This window comes from Saimiri boliviensis, chromosome 3, assembly GCF_048565385.1.
Source record: "Saimiri boliviensis isolate mSaiBol1 chromosome 3, mSaiBol1.pri, whole genome shotgun sequence".
NCBI classification, from domain to species: Eukaryota; Metazoa; Chordata; class Mammalia; order Primates; family Cebidae; genus Saimiri; species Saimiri boliviensis.
The window spans coordinates 60,395,001-60,416,394 of NC_133451.1; the positions used below are offsets into that span (position 1 = coordinate 60,395,001).

The following is a 21,394-nucleotide window of genomic DNA, read 5'->3' on the forward strand; positions in this document are numbered from 1 at the left end:
CTCATCACTGATTTTAAATAATCAGGATCCCGGAAGACGTGGGATTGAAATGGACTTAGTCTCCAAGTAACTGCATAACCTTGGACAAGTCACTTACCCATACCGAACCTCATTTTTTTTTCATTTACAAACAGAATCCTAAGTGTCCTTTTGCACGTTGTTATTATTAGTACTAAATGTTGGTATATATTTATGTACTAAAAGCATATTTTTTTAATGGCAAGATAAAATTAGAAAGGGCTGGCCGGGCGCGGTGGCTCAAGCCTGTAATCCCAGCACTTTGGGAGGCCGAGGCGGATGGATCACAAGGTCAAGAGATTGAGACCTTTCTGGTCAACATGGTGAAACCCCATCTCTACTAAAAATACAAAAATGAGCTGAGCATGGTGGCGCGTGCCTGTAATCCCAGCTACTCAGGAGGCTGAGGCAGGAGAATTGCCTGAACCCAGGAGGCGGAGGTTGCGGCTCACCGAGATCGCGCCATTGCACTCCAGCCTGGGTAACAAGAGCGAAACTCCGTCTCAAAAAAAAAAAAAAAAAAAAAAAAGAGCTATATGACACTGCATGTGCCAAATACAGAATACGTGCTCTTCCCAGGTGTGTCGCAAACTACTTAAGTGACCTTGATCAAATACCATCATCTCTCTGACACCTTTGCACATTTATAAAAAGAAATAACAAGACAAGAAAATGTACTATCTACTGCCTTGTTCTTGATTACTCATTCTCAAAATCATAATGCTCCCTTACAGTCCAGGATTTGAGGAATTTGGGGTGTTTTATGACACAGCTGTAGCCCTAATACCTAGAAGATCGAAGGAAATATGCTAGGAGCCCAATAAATTTATGTTGAATGGACAAATGCAGCACATTTGCATAAAATTTTCTATAATATAGTACCACTAGATATGTCCAGAAGAAAAAAGAGAAGGAGAATTAATTTTTTTTTATCGTGAGGCAGACCAACAGGTCCACAAATTCACACACACGCAAACACACCTGGTCAAAGTACTGAGGATCTCTTATACAGGATGAACTCTTGCTACTTTTGAAATTCTCTCTCTTTGGCTTTTGACAGTTTAACTACGATGTGTCTAGTTGTGAATCTCTCCGACTTTATCCTGCTTATGTTTGTTGAGTTTCTTGAATGTGTGCATTAATGTTCCCTCATCAAATTTGGGAATTTTATGTCCATTAATTCTTCAAATATTTGTTCTGGCCCTTTCGGCCTCTCTTCTTTTAGGACTCTTATTATATCTGTGTTCTTCCTACAGAACTCTAAGTTTCTGTTTATTTCTGTTCATTAATTTTTATTTCTGTTCCTCAGATTGGATTACGTCAGTTATCCTATCTTCAAGTCTGCTTGTGCTTTCCTTTCTCTGCTCAAACCTGCTGTTAAGCCCTGATTGTAAACTCTTCAATTGCTTTTATACTTTTCAGTGCCAATTTTTCTTTTATAAGAAGTTCTATCTTTTTATTGATATTTTGAATTCAATTATACGTTATTTTTATACTTTATATTATTCTTTAGATATATTTTCCTTTACTTCTTTCAACATATTTTAACATCTGGACATCTTCAGTACAATTTCTAATAACTGCTGTTCATTTTACCAGCAATACTTTCTTGTTTCTTTGCATTTCTCATAGTTTTTTGTTATTGCAAACCTAGCATATTCTACCCCACTCTCCAGGGTTTGTTAAAATTTTTGACTTTTCTGAAATAATTCTGTATTTTTCAGTGGTTATGTGTAGCCATGGAAGTCATTACTCTATTAGCTGACATACCAGCTATTGCTTAGACAGAATATTTTGTTAATCTCAAACCAGTAAGTGTTCTTCACTTGATTGAGGGTCTGTGTGTGCATGTTGGGACATTCCTTCAATATTCAGCTAGGCAATTAAAGACCTACCTTACCCTTCACTTCCTTCCTGTGTACAGATAAAAACTTAGGTCTTTCTCAGGTCTTTCCTGAGTATACATACATCTTGGGCATGTACACAGCCCTACACATGTGTATGGCCTTATAAATTCCAAATAATTTATTGAGGCATTTTAAAATTCACGTGGACATCTCAGTTTCCAGATTTCCCTAAGTATTCTGGTTGGACAGCCTATTTTTTGTCCCAAATTTTTATCCAGATGCCAAAAAAACCTTGCTATTTTTAAAAGATTCATTCAATTTTCTTAAATAAACGTTACCCATATTTCTCCAAGATGTTGGTTGAATTCCAGAGTTCCAATAAAAAATTGAGTCTAACAATATTATTCCAGTTTTCTTATGGCATTTTTTGAGCAAAAAACTTGTAGGCCATTATTCCATAATTGTTTGGACATCATTCTGATGATGTATGATGTATATTTCACCTACGATTATGTTTCTTATCTAATAACAAATGCCACAGCCAACTAAAAATATTTTTAAAGTATATATATTTTACTATCATTGTACATACCTTGAACATTCATTTTACTTAAATATAATACCATTTTTTATTTATTTTGACTTTGAGTGACATAAGACAAAACATAATGCCTGAATCTCACACACATTTCTCACATTCAAACAAATATACATTGATTAAGCCCCTCTAAATTAACTTCCCTGTCTTCAGTATTAACATTGGGTACACTATGTGAAAGGAAACATTACTCAACATAATTATAAGAATTTTGTAAAGGATGCTCATTGTTTAAAAAAACAGAACACAGTACTATATTAACAATAATAACAGGAAAAAAGAAAGCATGAAGTTGTTAGAATAATTGGAAAAATCCCATTCCCAGTGCAGAAGGATTATGTTTCTTAAAAACAATTAATTGTGTCCCATAAAGAAATCATGTATAAAAGAGTAATGTTCCTCAAATTTATAGTTGCAACAGCAACTGCAACATCATATTTATACTCTCACAGATACACTCTGTCAAAGCACTATTTTAATAACTTCTGAGTGGAAAGGGCAGAAAAACACAAAACTAAATTCAAAGAGAATATCATATATTTTCTCTGGATTCTAAAAAATTAATTTCAACACAACATATCAACCATCCTCTCAGGAAAAAAAAAACTTAAAATATTTATTCAATGAATTATTTTTGGTATGTGAGAAAAAGGAGAATACAAAATATCTGTAAAGATTCTCATAGACTGATGTTAGCCAGCCGTTTATCTGTATGGAGTGATGATAGATGAAAGAAAGAAGGTGTGGAGGTGCAGGGAAGAAAGGCAGGGAAGAAGAAAGAGTATAAGAAAGATAAAAGAGGAACACATTAAAAGTATACATGTCATTATCTTGAGCCTGGCTATACCTGGGTAATGCAATGTTTTTGTTGTTGTTGTTGTTGTTGTTATTTTGCCTTCTTTTTATGTTCTACTTTCTTAAAAATCTACTAAATTCCGTTTTTATATCATGTCCTTCAATGCATCTATAAATTTTCTAAACCAAAAAGAAATACCAAATTGATGAAAAACATAAAAGCCCACTGAGATGAGGATGCTAATATATAAATTATTATGAATTAGAATCTATGTGCTATTTTCATAATATTTTTTTTAGTAAAGATTGATTAGCACACCTGGTTTGCTCATTAATTTGAAAATAAAATTTTTGACTATTTAGGTTGTTATAACCAAATTTGTTATAAAATTTGACTACTCTAAAATTAACTTTTGATATCTTCTAAAAATATTAGTGTGCACAATTTTCTAGATGAATTGCATATATACATGTATATTTACATGAATTGCATATATTATAATAGTTTCTTGGAATGTTTTTTATCTCAGTGTCATTTAAAGGAATTTCTTATGGTATTTTTATTCCCTGATTCTGTAAACAAAGTAAAAAAATAAATTGGTACCAGCTTTGAATCAACACTGATAATAAACTTGTTAAATTTTATTTCCTATGCAATATGCCAGGATGACAGCAAATTAGTAGCAAATCAAATACTATTACTTTTAATATAAACTAATTCTGAAAGTTTATTTGTTGTTTTAATGTGAGCTTTTCATAAATATTGAAAGAAACTTGACATTTCTTTGTGGAACAACACTCAGAGAGGAAGTAATATATTTATTTACTCTTCAGTCACTGAAAGCCCTTCTCTAGTGTTCCTTTCTTTAGTCAGAGTTATTAGAAGTCCCTCCACCCCATCCAACACACACATACCATCTCCTCCCTTAACAACATATACATCCAGTCCATTTTCATTCCTGTGTTACAAGTATCAAGATGCTTATGCACATAGCTTAAGTTTTAGAAAAACTCTCATAAAAACTTACCCCATTTTTTGGAAAAGCAATCCATCCCAGGTCCCCCATGACAGTGCGTGAATCCAATAAATTCACTAAAAAGAAAAGAATACTAAACTCAGTGAAATATGTAACATCATAAATATTCTATCTCTATCCTAATAGTCTTATTAAAATTGCATGTTGTTTACATAAATTATGTGTTCATTATGATGAACACAATGGGTATAATATAAAGAAAATATATTGATGCAAGAGAAGTGATTTTAAATAAACATTTGAAGAACAATCACAGAAAAATTATTTGAAAGCAAGTCATTACCCTAAACGTTTTATTCTTGCAAAACAATAATAAATTTTAAAAAATAGAATAAAGAAAAAAAAAAAAAGACAAAAAGTAAGCCCACAAAAATGAAAGCTTCATGCTGCCTTGTAAAAAACTCTAGGTTTGGGGATTAAGCTGCAGCCATAAAATTGTAGCTAAATGTATTTTATTTTCTTCTGGAAAGCTGTTATGAAGCAATTAACAAATAATTTACATTAAACAGCAATAAACTATTCCCAAGCTTGTAACATTTTTTGTGATATTAACAGAAATCTGTAATCCAAATTGCAAGTTTAATTAAGAAATAAATCTACACACCCTTAACCAAGACAAGTAAATTGTTACAGTTCTTGAGATAGTTGCTATACTTAAGAATCTATTGCATTCCCAGAGATATCTTCTACTTAGATATGACCATAGTCTAAAAAGAGTGCTTCATGTAGAACTGCCAGATATGTGATATATGGGAATCCTAAGATATTTGTAAACTCCAGAATGAAGTTTGAGTGCTATCATTACAAAAGAAAGCCATTTATGAGTATGTACACAAACTCACACACACACAGGTGCACATACACACACCATTGCACACACATACACACTCATGCATATCATACATATGGTGTTGCATACTGTCTCTGAGATACCAAACTAGTTTATAGGGTACTGTCTAGTCAAAATACTTTAGCCCTAGATCAGATATCATTATCTTTCCAACCTATTATAGCTATTCCACATGAATCTACCTGGCCTGCTGTGCAACAACATCACTCTGAATGAACTTGGCATATAAACCTAAAAGGGAAACACCTGAGTTATTCCTGTGCAGAGGTACCAAAGCTACATTCAAAAGCCAGTATCTTAAAATGCCACTGGTTCTAAAGGGATGATTCTATCTGTAAGTGTAAGCCTGAAGTACTAAAGAAGTAACAGTTGATAGGCTGGGATGTGTTGCAATACTTTATAAGATAATATAAAATTATTATGACTGAGGAAATTTTCTACGTCTTAGAGAAATTATGTGCATTTAACTATTGGCATGCATCATTTATTTCACAGTAACAAAATTAATGAGACAAAAGCACATTTGGGAACATATATATCTTATAAAACACATTGAAATCATATAATAATATTAGTAACATTAAATTAAATCAATAACTTAAAGTCTGTAGGAAAACAAAATATACTAAATATTACCTATATATACACATTCATGTTATTGATGCTAAAATACACTTTATCCATCTATTTTTCTGAGATTGTTAACTATAGAAAAATACGCATTATAATGTTTGTACCATTTTTAACCTACGCAAATCATACTGGTTTTAATGAATAATAAATAATTTGTGGAATTACTGATTTATTAAAGGAATGGTGACCAAACTGAAAAACCATTCTTTAAAAAACAAACAAACAAAAACTGTTCTACTACCCACTGACCTTGCAAATCCTGCCACTCACTACATCTAATTTTTCAGTTAGATCCATACTCTTCTTTTCACTCTATTGTTGGCTTTTCTGGTTTCCATGGGAATAAGGCTACATTAAACTTAAATGTCCTTGTCCTCATTTTAGTTTTCTGGGACACTAGAGCTGTGTCTAGACATGACTAAATACCAAGGGGTTGCAGAACCTAAATTGTTATGTTTATTCATCTTAATGATTCACTTGATTCACCTTTCCTATTGAGCAGCAGCCTGTCTGTGTAGATTAGATAAAGTAGAGCAAATCAGCAAACTAAGGGTGCTACCATGATGGCAATCAAATTGAACTTAATCCTTTGGTGGCAAACTGATGTGCATAGGAATTCCAGCAATTCATAACCAGCCTACCATGAGAAACACAGCATTCCTTATAGACCTCTTACTAATATGAAATATTCATTATTATCAACAGAATTTCAGATGGCTTTTCAAGATTCAGTTAGCCACACTTGAATTAACTTTAAACTAAATTATTATTTATACCTTCTTTTTTTTTTTGCTGAAAATATGTATGTGTGGAGTAAACAGATTAGCTCCAAATACTAGCTTGGCTGTTAATACAATTTACTGAGAGCTTTCAATTTTGGAATATACTACAGAATACATGAAAATAACCACATTAGGGTTCTCTATAATTTTACAATGGTATGATCAAATAGGTTTCTTCATATATAGAGCAGGAAATTTACAAGAAATACATGTATGTATCTTCCCACTACTGTCTAAAATTGCTGTCCTTCTGGAAACAAATGATTTCATGAAATTCACAGTGCAAAAAAAGTAATTACACATCCCATTAGTGAACTGGAAATTGAGAAAAATAGAGTAAAATTAGGCATTTTTAGTAATCATTTGCATATTACTATATTACAATTTTATTTATATAATGGAGAATAAATTAGAATTTGATTCTCAGAGAAAAATAACTAAAATTTATGTGTAAATTTTAAAACACATATCTTTCTTTTACCTTCTGAACTGCTAATGTTTCCTTTGTCCTTCAAAACACATTTTAGGAACTTCCTTCTTCAGTAGACTATTCTGATTTTCCCTTTCCAAAATCCGAGTTAGGTATTATTACTAAATATTCTATGATCACTCTATTCCTATCTCTAAAAAATGAAATGCACAGAGTTGTGTTGTTCTATTATAAAAGTGCCATGTTTGACTCATGCCTACGCACCTAGCTCAGTTCAGAACAGCTGAATAGCTGTTTGTCTTATGAATGAATAATTTGGTCAGTGGGAAGATCAGGCGGGTGTGGCTAATCAGCATACACCAGTGGTTCTCAACATGGATATATAATAACGTCTGGAGACATTTTGATTATAAAAACTGGAGGCATTTATCTATTTTCTGTGTTCATTAATGTATGAATATTTGCTTCTGGCATTTAATGGGAAGAAGTCAGGTATGCGGTAAAACATCCTGAAATGCACTGTAAAGCTCCCCAGGAAATAATTATCTGGCCAAAATTTCACAAGTTTGAAAGTTGAGAAACTCTGTTACACACCTATTGATGCCACTAGAAAATTTCTACGTTCACGGTTCTTTATACGGTACATTGGTAGAATGATCTGTTCATCTACCAATGTAGTATTTAAAGAATTGAGAAAGTAGGAATTTAACAGAACTTAGCATATTGGAGGCATTCTTTTTGAACCAAAATAATACTTACATTTAAGCAAATTAAAGTAATAAAATAATTTGTCTTATTTATAAAAATAAAAATAGAATATCTGACTGCATAACACCACTAAATTATTTTTCAAATAACTAATATAATTATTACAAGTGTTCTTATATACATTTTCATAATTTCTCAGTATTCATGACAATATTCATGAAAAGCACTTTGTCACTGCTCTTATTAATGCTTCCACTTCCCCTGCTACTAAAATAAAAAAAAAATAGCTATATAAAAAACAGAAGTTTAGACATAGGGTATATAAAAATGTGAATTTTCAGAGGTTAATTTCCCAATTTCATTATCAAATTTATTAAAAAGGGAGACTGGCAGTAATAGAGCACAGTCACTAAGTATCTTCTGTGCTATAATTACAGTAATTAAATTGTTCTGAACAGTATATATGCTTGTTGTAAATTGCAATGAATACACAAGTATTGATCTTTACTGTACCACTTAATTAAAACTTGACCGGGGAAGCCACTAATGAATATAATTAAAGGAAGTGTTTGATATCACCGTTACTCTAAAAGACATTAATTAGATATCAGAAATTTTATGAAAATGTTTTGACTCTATTATTTATATTTTAAAATACAGTCATACAATTTAACTGAGAGACAGGTTTCAAGGTGATTTTCCTTCAGCCATTGTATAATTACAGTGAAGATGGACATATTGGTTGGTATTGGTATTTTAATCAGTAATTAAGAAGACTGATTCTCCAGGAGAAATAACTTTAAAGGTGTCCGTGAATATGTACTAAATTCCAAATTCCTAAAGTTTATATATGGGGAAATACTAATACAGGAACTTTTTAATAAGGAAAAGTCACTTAACTGAATGCCAAAATAAATAACAGATTATAAGAGAAACTAACTCAAAATAGTCTTCAGTATGCTTTATTACTATATATTAACAATTTCAAAGCTTTCTTGAATAGAGAAAAGCCTTTAGAAAATTTACTTTCAGAAAAAGCAGGATTGCTAACTCGTTATTTTTGTTAAGATTCAAGGACATCAAAGAGCAAGTGAATAAAACAGAATATGCATAAAAAGATTCCTAAATCCTCAACTTCTCCACATTCTAACAATTAAAGTTTAGTTTACATTAATAATACAAATATGCTTTTCAGTGATTATCACTTTCAAACATTCATAACTTGTTCTATAACCCTTTGACTCCACTACTTTTTCCTTAACATCTTGCCAACGTAAGTCACTATGAGCAGGAAAATGTATTAGATTCTCCGGGAAACAGACACATTGGAAGGAATGTGTTTTCAGATGCTGAAGAGTCAAAAGACAGATCAAGGGCATGTGATCCCACCATCCACCATCAGTGTGCAGGCGTTGAGAGGATGTGTGATCCTTGATGACATGAAGATAGACAATTAGAAGGCATATTCTTACTTATATTGTTTCTGTTTTTTCTATTATCTTCACATTAACAAACACAATTACAATGTCAGTTAGACCTTCACTATAGTATGAAAAGATAATAATTTGGGCTAGTTACAGATTGGATGGCCTTCTCTTTCTCTAAAGGCATTGAATCAAAGTCCCATTGCATACAACAGACTTTTGATGGATGCTTGCTTATTCACTAGGATTTAGCAATACCAAAAACGTTACTGGATTCAATTACAATACACATTTAACTAATCTGTGGGAACAAACCCTATATATACAGCTGCCCAGCCTCTCTCCATGGTCCTATTCAGCACAGATGTGATTTCTTGCTTTCAGGCTAAATTTTATAATTTGACAACTGCTGCAGGGAAGAAAGGATGGTTTACAAAATGAGTGCAGAGAAAGAGGACATGTGTTTCCCATCGGAAAACTAGATTTGTAAATTTGGGAAAAATTATGTTATAGGTTTACAAGTGTTATGATTTCTGGCATCCCTTCACTCGAAGGCAGGAAGCCATACCAACTGTACTTTTCCCAGACAACGAATGGAAGGGTATTTATTTGATAAATCTGAGCAATTCATATGCATAGTCTTTGTTAGAAAAAAAAGAATATGGGGAAATACGTACTGAATGCTTACTATATGTCAGGTGCTCAACTAGGCAATTTCTGTGTAAAGCAGTATCTGAGACCTTATCAACAGACCACGAGCCCTACTTATTGCTTCCTGCAGCCAAATCTGCCCCCCACTTAAGACCTAAGTGTTAGATCATTTTACGACAGCCACCTATTTCCCTGGACATTGAAAGACTCTAATCAAGAATGAATCTACCTTCTTTGTACATGAACCATGGCAGCTGAGCCTAGCTTGATAAAAATTGCACAACCAGAGACTGATTTCATTCTAAGTAAATGATGAACTCAAATGAGTTGTCAACATTACCTGACAAACCTATATTTGGGTAATTAGGCCTTTTGCATATTAACCACAAAGCATTTCTTAAAGATTTTCATTAAAATATATTCAGAAATAAACCTCACATTCCCATCCAGTGGCTGTCTTACCTTTGTCCTTTTCATAACTCAAATTATTGAATGAATTGTCAACATCTGTATCTATTATTTTCTCACACCTTCTTCATCGCTTACCTAATCCATTACAATCTGGCTTCAACCCCCATTATTCTACCAAAACCTCTGTTACTAAATTCACTAGTGATAATTGTGTAGTTCTGAGCTCCTAACTTGTCTTATCTTTTGGCAGCATTTGGTCATGACCACCATGAACAAATACACTCACTTTTCATCCTCAGTGACAACAGGTTCCTGTGGTTTTCTTCTACAACTCTAGTTACTTCTTTCTCTTTCCTTTATAAGCTATTCTTCCTGCACCATCCCTTCAAATCTCGATTTTGATCAATGCCTCATTTGTGTAGACTGTCTTCTCTTCCTATACTATACCAAAAAATCTTGGTTAAAACTTAACATGAAAATTTTAAACAAGCTTTTTTTAAAAAAACTAAGTCTTGGTGCTAGTCCATTCATATTGAATCAGATCATTAAGGATAGAGAATGGCTCATATGTTTACTTTCTGTTGGCTGGATGGTTGGTTTTAAAGGAGATATTAGCATGTGCCCCAATGTAAGGACTCTTCCAGAGAAGCTCATGAACTTCTGAGTTAAAATCTAAATATTAATGATCACACAATTCCATTTATTTTATACATCTCTCTCTCCTAAAATTCCTATACATTTGTAAAACGGCCTGCTGATTTTTAACATATTTATGGTATGTAATCATCCCCAAATTCAGCCTGTTCCCAAATGAATAAAGTATCTTCTGTATATAGAAGTAAAAATAAAAATTGTCTTCCCATGATCCCTGGTTCAATAAGTGCAATGCCATAGAACTATTTGTTCTATCCAGATGTATGAGTCACCCTTTCCTCACCTTTACCCCCACATTGAATCACTGACCAAATCTCACAGATTCTAACTCTCTAAATTGCCTGCTCTGTTTCATTCCACAGTATAATCAGTCTAGTCAAATCCTCACCATAATTTTTCTCTTGAAAAATCTCCTAATGGCTTTCTCTGCAGAAAAAAAGGTATAATCCCTAACAATTTCTTCAAAATACTGCTTCCAGAAAGATGTTTGTAAACTACCAATATAATCATGTGACTGTCTTACTTCAATCTTGTAATATTATCTTATTATTTTAACGTAAGTCCTTTCAGGATTTTTCTTTCCAGTTTTTCAAGCTTACTTGTCTCTGTATTTTCCCATTTCAGCAAAAATGAACTTATTTCAATTCCAATTATGTGGTACCACTATTGATTCAGTTCTCTCCAATGATCTGTGAAGGGGATCTGCAAAGGAAGGGAATTTTGGTACAAAATATTAGTAAAGAAAACTCCTGACTGCCTTGAATGTTGATGGGTATGGATGTATTTCCTGGAACTGATACAGTCATAGAGATAAAATAAGTAGAATCAGCAGGGGAGCAAAGCTTACAGATTAAGTTTGGCAGAGTGAAGCGATGGGAAGTATCTAGTTCCAAATTATATCATAGAGTTGTTAATCCATCTAAACTTGAAACTTGCCTCTCTTAGGAATTGCTTTTATATGAGAAAAAATCAGTTTTGTTTCTTAATCCAGAGGGACAGTTATTTCCTGTTATTTGAAAAGAAAGACATACTAATTGATACAACCTGTAAGTGGCAGAGCTTGAAGGCCAACCTATCTTTCCATTCCGGTGCCTATTCTCCTTCCATCATGTTAATACTTCCAAAAAGTGTATTCACAGAATTCTAATGACATTTAAAAACTAGTCACTTAAATTTTCACATTATTTATCTTTGAAGTTATTTCTAAAAGAGATTATTTTTGTTGCTCCTTTAGATCTTGATATTATGCTTAATTGTTTACTGCAAATAATAAGTGCCTTTAATTTTTTGTTACAAAATATTTTCATCTTTATTTTACCCCAAAATATTTTTCATCACCATAATTATACAAAGAAGTTATAGACATTGCTCTTCAAAATTTAATCAGTAGAATATTCATACCATAAAGCATATGACTATGATGGAAGCAAAAATCAAACTGAAATATATACAAAGCATTTTGAATTGTTAATAGTCTAAAAATGTGTAAGCTCAGGAAGATGGCAGATAGGAATTCAGAGTTAGTATCCACTGGTTCGTCTGTACAAAGTGCTTAGGCAAAGCTAATACAGTAGTCTACTGACCACTAAATTAGGACTAATGAGCAGTCTGCTGTATTCAAAGAACATATTGCATGAAAGAAGCAACACAATATGGTTTTTGGTGGCTACCTTGTCAGGTAGGGTTACCGAACTTGTCTAATCTTACACGTTGTTTTTATTCTAAAAAGAAAAGCCAACATTAGATGATATAAGACACTTGAAAATCTTTGTATCACGTAATACCTCACATAATAACTGCTTAATTCCACCCCACTATGTATATAGATAATCCAAGGCTGTTTCCTTCAAAAAAATTGTTAAGTCCTCACTACTTGAAATAAATGTGCATATTCACAATTCATGTTGGGAATGCTTCGCTGCATGGTGAATACTCATGAGTTCTATGGTTCTTGTTCTGCTATTGTGTGACCTTGAGGAAATAATTTTACTCTGAGGACCTCAGTTCTCATGTCTGTAACATCAGTGACTGAAACTAAAATTATATGCTTCTACACTTCATATACATTATGACACTTAATCCTAGCAATGATCTTTTAGTATATTATTTTCCCCATTTTACAGATGAGGAAATGGAAGTTAAAAAATACTAACAGAGCAATGGCCCAAGGTCCCAGAGCTAATAAGCACATAGCTGAAATCTAAATCCAAGTATCTGTAACTCTGAAGCTCTTTCTCTTGTATCTACATCATTCCTGCCCTAATATCTGACTTGTAAAATACAAAGGTTCACTCTTTTGAACCTTTGTATCTTAATCTTATATATCAATGCATTTTATTAAAACAATGACTGTAAATTGTATTTTACAGAAGCCAGCATCACCATAATGCTCTCATTATATTGTACAACAGATGAAAATCTTCAGGTATATCAATCTAAACAGAACAGACATTAGTTTTTCCTGGAAAAATCACATTTTAGTATCAAATTTTCAAAAGTTAGTTACAAGATTCCAGAAAGCAAAAGAGTAAGCAACAAAGGAATAATAAACCCTCCTTTCTATTTATTTTGTTTTATTATTCACTTTGCTTTAAGCATGTTAATGGGGGCAAAATAAGATATGAATTTGTCCTTAAAAGGCAAATGGCACACTAAAAACTACTGTATTAAAATAGAATTTTAAAATATATGCAAAGCTGATTATTTGTTTTGAAGAAATTCTTACCTCGGTGAAATGTGTGAATTATACCAATCTTTAAAACAACCTATATAATAATTATCTTTCCAGACTTCAGGGGAGGATAAATGAGGATTACAGGAGACAGAAATTTTCACGAAATCACAGTATATTTTTAAAGTGATGGCATGTACCAAAAATAGGCAAATGACTAAATGACCCTGTAGTCCTGCTTGTAAAACAAGAAGTGACCCACATTTTTTGCTGACACCTTGTCATTACTGCATGCCAGTCTTTCGGTTTAGTCAAAATTTAATACTAATGTAAACCCTACATAATGATTCTTTATCTAAAAATTTTAAAGCTGATATTACAAGAAATATTTGGTTAATGTTTCATCATTGAAAACTAGTCAATATATTAAGTAATACAGGAAAAAAATACTAACAAAGTACAAATATTTTGCCAAATGGTTTTAGGTGGCTGATCACAAACATTTTAGTTCCCAGAACTAATTATCCATCTCAAAATGACTACCAACAATCATGACAGTAAGAACATATTTTTAAATTAGTCTATTAAAATAGAATGCTTTATACATCTTAACAGTATATAACATTTTTGTAGTATTAATCATTTTTGCCTAGCTAATGTAGCAATATAATCTATTTTTGGTCACAAAATGACTGTAGTAGTTGGCTGTTTGTCCTTTTTCAAAGGTTACAGAGAAAAATAGAAATAAAATAAAATAAATAGAAATAAAATAGAAATAAAATAGAAATATAAAATAAATATATAAAATAGAATATAAAAATATATAGAATATATTCTATAAAATAGAATATAAAATAAATTAATAAATAGAAAATAGATAGAAATAGAATAGAAATAAATAGAAAATAAATAGAAAATAAAATAAATATATTCTATAAAATAGAATATAAAATAAAATAGAAAAATAGAAATAAAATAAAATAAATGAAGTAAAAAAGTACATTCAGTTTTCTATGATATTTGGCAGACATTGTTTTATGCACATTAATTACTCACATTCTTTTTCTTTCCTTAGTATCATAATATCAGTGATATGCTTCATACCAGACTATGGATCAGAGGGGTCATAGCAAACAATGATTATCATGTTGCTATTCTCTTAGCCTCTCTTGAATCTGTTAGCCTTGTTACATAGGTCTGGCAATGAAATTTGAACAGCAATCTGCTTGCCAATTTCTGGGAAAGTTTTGTTGCTTAAATTAAAGAAATAATGCTGCTGACAAGGCTATTGGCGTTTCTCTTTCCTTTTTTCTTATTCTGAATTGAATATGATACTGGTAGATGCATTAGCATTCTTGCAAACATAACACAGTGAGCACGAGAGTAAGGCCAAGAAAAACAGACTTCTGTCTTGACATTGTTAAGCCACAGAACCCAAGCCACCAGACATCTACCCCCAAATTACTTTATTGAAACAAAACAAAACAAAACATATTTTTAAGCCACTGTTGGATAGTTTTTCTATTTGTAACCTAATAAAATTCTACAGATAATACATACACAACTGATGAGAAAAATCCAACTTACTGTCTTAACTTTTGTTCAAGTTCTATGGAATATAACACATACAATAAGGGTTCATTCATTCAACAAATATTTACTGAGTATCTACTTAACTGCCAAAAATTATTTCAAGCCTTGCGGATACATCAGTAAATAAAACTGGAAGTATCTTGTTGATTGTTCCATGTTCTAATTGATTGGCCCTGAGAATAAAAACTCCTTTGAATTTATATTACCCCTGAAGTCATCTATCTGAATCTCCTAAATCAGACTCTCAGGGGATAACTATCTAAGTTAACGTTTAGCATTTAAGGAGATATATATATATATACACACACACACATATAATATATATTTATTTATATATGTGTGTGCATGTACTTACTGACTAATATAGAAAGGTAGACTTTGCTCAGTGTCAGAGTGCCAACCCACACTGTTTTAACACATGTAATACTTGGCAGATATATTACTTACTGTATGTTAGAACTTTTATGAGGCACATTATTAACGATAATTCAATCTTTTCAATTGTAAACCATATTGTTTTAGATATATATATATGAAAGATTTTATGTATACACACACACACACACACACACACAAACACACACACATATCTCAACGCAGATTTTTCAAATCAGTCATTATATCATTGAATATGCATCAAATCATACTTAGAATTTATTTTCTTTTGCACAGTGATACTTGCTTTTACAACTCTCTAATATCTTGTATTTCCTTAATGTACATAGTGTTACCTGATAATCATCTATATTCCTTTTAGCCTTAGAACACTTTCATACTCTCTTTTATTATCAATAGAAACACTTTAAATGGCATTTTCTAAGCACGACTCATATGTAAGTCGTGCTTATTTATATATACATGTATATATACATGTATATATTATATTTACATGTATATATACATGTATATTTATATATACATTTATATATACATGTATATATACATATATACATGTATATAAGTCGTGCTTATTTATATATACATGTAAATAAATATATACTCTGTTTTTTGAAGTGTGGTATTTTTATCACCCACATTCAAATCACTTGCAGTACTTTTTTTAAAACTATAAATCCATTGGCTCTTTCTAAAACCTACAAAATCAGGACATTAGGTGGAGACTAAAATGCAAGAGACAGCATTTTAGAAATCCCCGCATAACTACCAACCCAAGTAATTCCTATGCTCACTTAATTAGAGTTAGAAATTAGAAATGAGCTAGCTATGCCTTGGCTCAATGAGGTAAATCTACCTATTACACAGCTGTATTGTGCAGCAATGTCAAATTGCAATAACTGTCTCTAAAACCTAACTCTCAATCTTTGTATTGGTATAATTGCAAACTAGTTGAGTGCCAGTCCACACATCTAACTTTAAGTATTACTGTTCTAAGCTAGGGATCCTTAACAAGGATAAAAGTAAGAATTAGCTATGGGTGTTCTAAAACTACAGATTCCCAGGCTGCAAAAGTATAGGTTTCCAAATAATTTGCTTTAATCAATTTGATTCCATGAGTTTAGGTGGGTCGAGACATAGTGTAATTAACAATATTCTGAAATTGGCTCTAATGAGCACCTCTGGGTTAGAGACCATTGGTTTAAAATAAACTTCATCAGATATTATAATTTCTGTTTTGGGCAGATTTTTAGAAAGTTACAAGTCAGGATTATATCACCCTGATCTTTTGTACAACATTCCTTTCATATTTTACACAGTAGGTTTTAAACTTAGCTCACAATAGGCTGGAGGTTCTAAAAAGATGTCTCAGAGGTACAAGCATATGGATGAAAAGAGGAGACAAAAACATAGCCAGGAAACCCAGTAATTCTCTGCTTTAGATATTGGGCTTCCACAGTGATTTCTTTTGAACCTGCTGCTGCTGCTTAAAAAAAAAAACAAGTCCCTGAAACCACTGCTAGCTTTATGTCCATGGCTTTCCACAATAACTTATAAAAGAGTCCACCAGATAATCAGTGAAAAATAAAAATATTATTCATGGCATCCTTCAAACAAAAACACCAATATAACAGCTTCTCTCAAACCCCAGAGTTGGAAAAAAATGTCAGTTTCCTGATGAACTGACAGATTTTCTACCAGGAAGTGAGAAGTGTGTAACTGAAATCTTATATTTAAATTTTCTATATAATTGCTTTAGCATTGATGATGGTGAGATTTTCTTGATATGAGTTTTCCATGTTTCCTTATACATGTATTTATATTATTTCTATCTTCATTTATTTTCTCATAAAGCATACTATTTATATGTAGTATACTACATTTATATGTAGCATAAAAAATAAACATATATATATATATATATATGTTTGTTTGTTTGTTTGTTTGTTTTTGAGAAAGGGTATCCCTCTGTTGCCCAAGTTGAAATGAAGAGGAATGATCATGGCTCACTGAAGCCTTGACCTCTCAGGGCTCAGGCTGTTCTCCCACCTCAGCCACCTAAGTACCTGGGACTACAGGTGCACACCATCACGCCTGACTAATTTTTTTGTATTTTTTGTAGAGACAAGATTTTGCCATGTTGCCCAAGGCTGGTCTCAAAATCCTGAGCTCAATCAATATGCTTGTCTTGGCCTCTAAAAGCACTGGGATTATAGGCATGAGCCACAGAGCCTGGCTGAAGCATACTCTTTTTATGAAATATTATTCCTTCCTTGAAAGATGGTATACATAAATAACATACAAATCATAATACTAAGTATATTTAGATAAATATAATCTCTAGCAAAATGGGTGCAACCCAGAGCTCCAGAGTCATATTCACCTGATTCTATCCTGTCAGTTTACGTGCTATATGTCCTAGTGAAAAATTACTGAACTTTCCCAAAACACAATTTTACTCCATCAACTAGAATAATAATTTCAATTACACAGAGTTGCTATGAAAATTAAAGGTGATTATGTGGCAATAGTCTCCATAGCATTTATCATTTTAACCCTCCCATCTAGAGGAAAATTTAATTCAAAGAATTCTTCTAGATTAGGGGAATCCAATATTAACCCTCTGATTTTTTGGATATATTTGGTATTATTTTAAAGTAAATGAAAATATGTGTTTTTTTTTTCTGGAGAAATAGTTAATTAAAAACACTAACCAGATGCCAACCAAACTGCACTTAAAAAGCCTTTATTACACATTTTAATTTTTCTTATATATAAATCTCTTATAATGCTATTCTATTCAGATCATTAATAACATCAACTGTTTTTGTTATTTTCCCTGCAATATTAGGAATTCTAACCAGCTTGTAAATCTAAAGTACTTCATAAAGTAAGTGACAGTCAGAATAATCCAGGAAATGTAGAACAAATGAAAGAATAAATCTTCAGCTCCCATGAAATTTAAACCATTTAGAAACACATGTTTTATATCAATTGTTTTTCTGGAGGTAAAATTAAAATATGCTAAGCAAAAAAAAAAAATTATGTTGGCTATTAGTAGCTCAAGTTATAGGAATTTGGAAAATTCATCATAAGAAAACAGGGGTCTTGGGAAAGCTGCAGTTGATTAAATTACAAAGATATAGTGACCACAGGATATCTACTAATTGTTTTCTAGCAGCTTGCTAATCTCAGTCGGACTTTCTTCTCATTGATTCTTTTGGTAAGTCTAAAATACAGTATTCTACTAACAAATTTCTTGGAATTAACTTGCTTTGGTTGACAAATCATACAGTCTTTCAGTTGGTAACTTTTCAGTTTTGGGAGACTACAGTACCAGAGATTCGAAATTGTATTATTTGGGAATTTGTGAAAAGAGCTATGGTGGCTTCAGCTATGTTGGCTTCAGCAACAATATAGTCATCAGGTACTACTGAGTGTACTTAACAGCAGTGACTTTAAAGAAACAAATAAGTTACTTAATAATATATGTTCACTAAACAGAAATGTATAGATTATAACATATTTTACTGAGATGCTCCATATGGAATAGCAAAGAATTGGAGCTGGCTCCCAATGAGTTTACAGACAGGCAGCCTTCTTTATATTGATACATCGGTATATGCAAATAAAATAAAATAAAATAAATAAATAAATAAATATATAGAGAGATTTTGCTGCCAGTTTTTTTTTGGAACTAACTTGCTTTCTTTGAAAAATTATACTATTTCAGAGATGATTCTCAGTTCAGAAGAGAATTTTTTTTTTCTGGTTTACCTTTAGTTTTTACAGATATCTCTGTTCCCATCAAAGATCAGAAATGTACAGACAAGCAAAAACACAGTTCTATCTCAGTGTGACAGGCAACACCTAGAATAAAAATCGGCACACCCTCCTGGGAAAATCTTATACAGACCTAGAAATAAATATCAGACTATCCAGTGAAGAAAAGAGGTGAGTGTTTCTAACTGAGCTCATAGGATCCCACTGCACTAAAAGCAGTTCTTCACCACAGAAGCTTGGAATGCAGGGAAGGGGAACTGGCAGGAGAGGTGGGCCAGAAGCAAAATACTGAGAACTTCGTACTCAGACTCAGGGAGTCAGATTTTTATCCTGAGGGCACTGGAGGACCATTGAAAGGTTTTACTCAGGGTATAAAGAAGGGGTACTTGAGCTATTGAACTGAAGTCAAGTGTTTTTTCTCCTGGTATTTCTATTTGCAATGAATATTAGACAGTACTCACTAATGTAGAAAAGTAGACATTGCTCAGTATTAGAGTGTCAACCCACACTGTTTTAACACATGTGATACTTAACATATATATTACTTACTATATGCTAGAACTTTTATGAAGCTATTTTTTTTCTTTTTTTGAGACAGAGTCTCGTTCTGTTGCCATGCTCGAGTGCAATGTCACGATCTCAGCTCACTGCAACCTCTACCTCACAGATTCAAGCAATTCTCCCGCCTCAGCCTCCCAAGTAGCTGGGACTACATGCATTCACCATCATGCCCAACTAAGACGAGGTTTCACCATGTTGGACAGGAAGGTCTCGATCTCTGGACTTCATGATCCGCCCGTCTTGGCCTCCCAAAATGCTGGGATTACAGGCATGAGCCATGGTGCCTGGCCTATGAAGTACATTGTTAATGAGAATTTGATTTTCGATTCTTAACCATATTGTTATAACCATCCCATTTCACAGACAAGAAAACATAGGCACAGAGAGGTTTACTAGCTTGCCCAAGTTACACAGCTCTAAGTAGTTGAGCCAGGTTCCTGAGCCTATGATCTTACCATTTTGATATATCTCAGCTAAAATTCTGTACTGGTTCTGCAACAATAAGATGTTGGCTTTGATACTGGTTCTAATTTTTTTTAATAGATCAAACTTTCTTCTTTCAGTTTCCTTATTTATAATATTTAGTTCCTCTAATCTACCCTACAGTCTCTTTTATGAGATTCATGTGGAATCATATTTTTTCATAATATAAGCAATATAATGTGGATTATAAAATATTTAATATAACCCTGTATGTAAAGGAGGAAAAAAGCACCCAAAGGGTTGGCTTGGACAGGAGATGAAAGGTGAGTATTTCAGGAAATCCTTCAGTCTTCTCTCTTCTTATAAACAGTAGTGCTGCCTAAAATAACGGAATTTATCATGAGTTAGAATAAAACTATTTTTAACAAAGCAAGAGGTAGTGATCATACTACCGAGCAATAGATAGCACTTCTTTAAAAAACTTCTTAATATGGCCGGGCGCGGTGGCTCAAGCCTGTAATCCCAGCACTTTGGGAGGCCGAGGCGGGTGGATCACGAGGTCAAGAGATCGAGACCATCGTGGTCAACATGGTGAAACCCCGGCTCTACTAAAAATACAAAAAAAAAAAAAAAAAAAAAAAAAAAAATTAGCGGGGCATGGTGACGCGTGCCTGTAATCCCAGCTACTCGGGAGGTTGAGGCAAGAGAATTGCTTGAACCCAGGAGGCAGTGGTTGCGGTGAGCCGAGATCGCGCCATTGCACTCCAGCCTGGGTAACAAGAGCGAAACTCCGTCTCAAAAAAAAAAAAAAAAAAAATCTTCTTAATATAATAATAATTTGGGGTATGTTTCTTAATATAATAATAATTTGGGGTATATTTCTTAATATAATAATAATTTGGGGTATGGAAGGCTAGATCTAGAGTGTCTGACCTGCACTGGGAACTGGATTGCTTATATAGAGAAACAGAAAAAAACAGGAAAGGTAAAGCATACATGCCATGAAATGGAAACAGGAAAATATGCAGGAACAGATCTTCCCCTGTGCTAGTGGGGATCTGGACAATGAAGAGAGAAGACTAATAGGAGGTAAATCAGTGTGTAGGAGTATGGTGACTAGCGGCTGAAC

General features: G+C 32.7%; 1 protein-coding gene across 12 annotated transcripts in view; it reads right to left on the minus strand.

The window, feature by feature from the left end:
• Window positions 1-21,394, minus strand: part of EPHA5 (EPH receptor A5) — a 354,031-nt gene that overhangs the window by 321,338 nt on the left and 11,299 nt on the right. For all 12 annotated transcript variants that reach the window (XM_074396211.1, XM_074396212.1, XM_074396215.1 and 9 more), the window contains exon 2: window positions 4,287-4,351. In XM_074396211.1, the coding sequence (XP_074252312.1) occupies window positions 4,287-4,351 (65 nt within the window). The remainder of the gene's footprint in view (window positions 1-4,286; window positions 4,352-21,394) is intronic.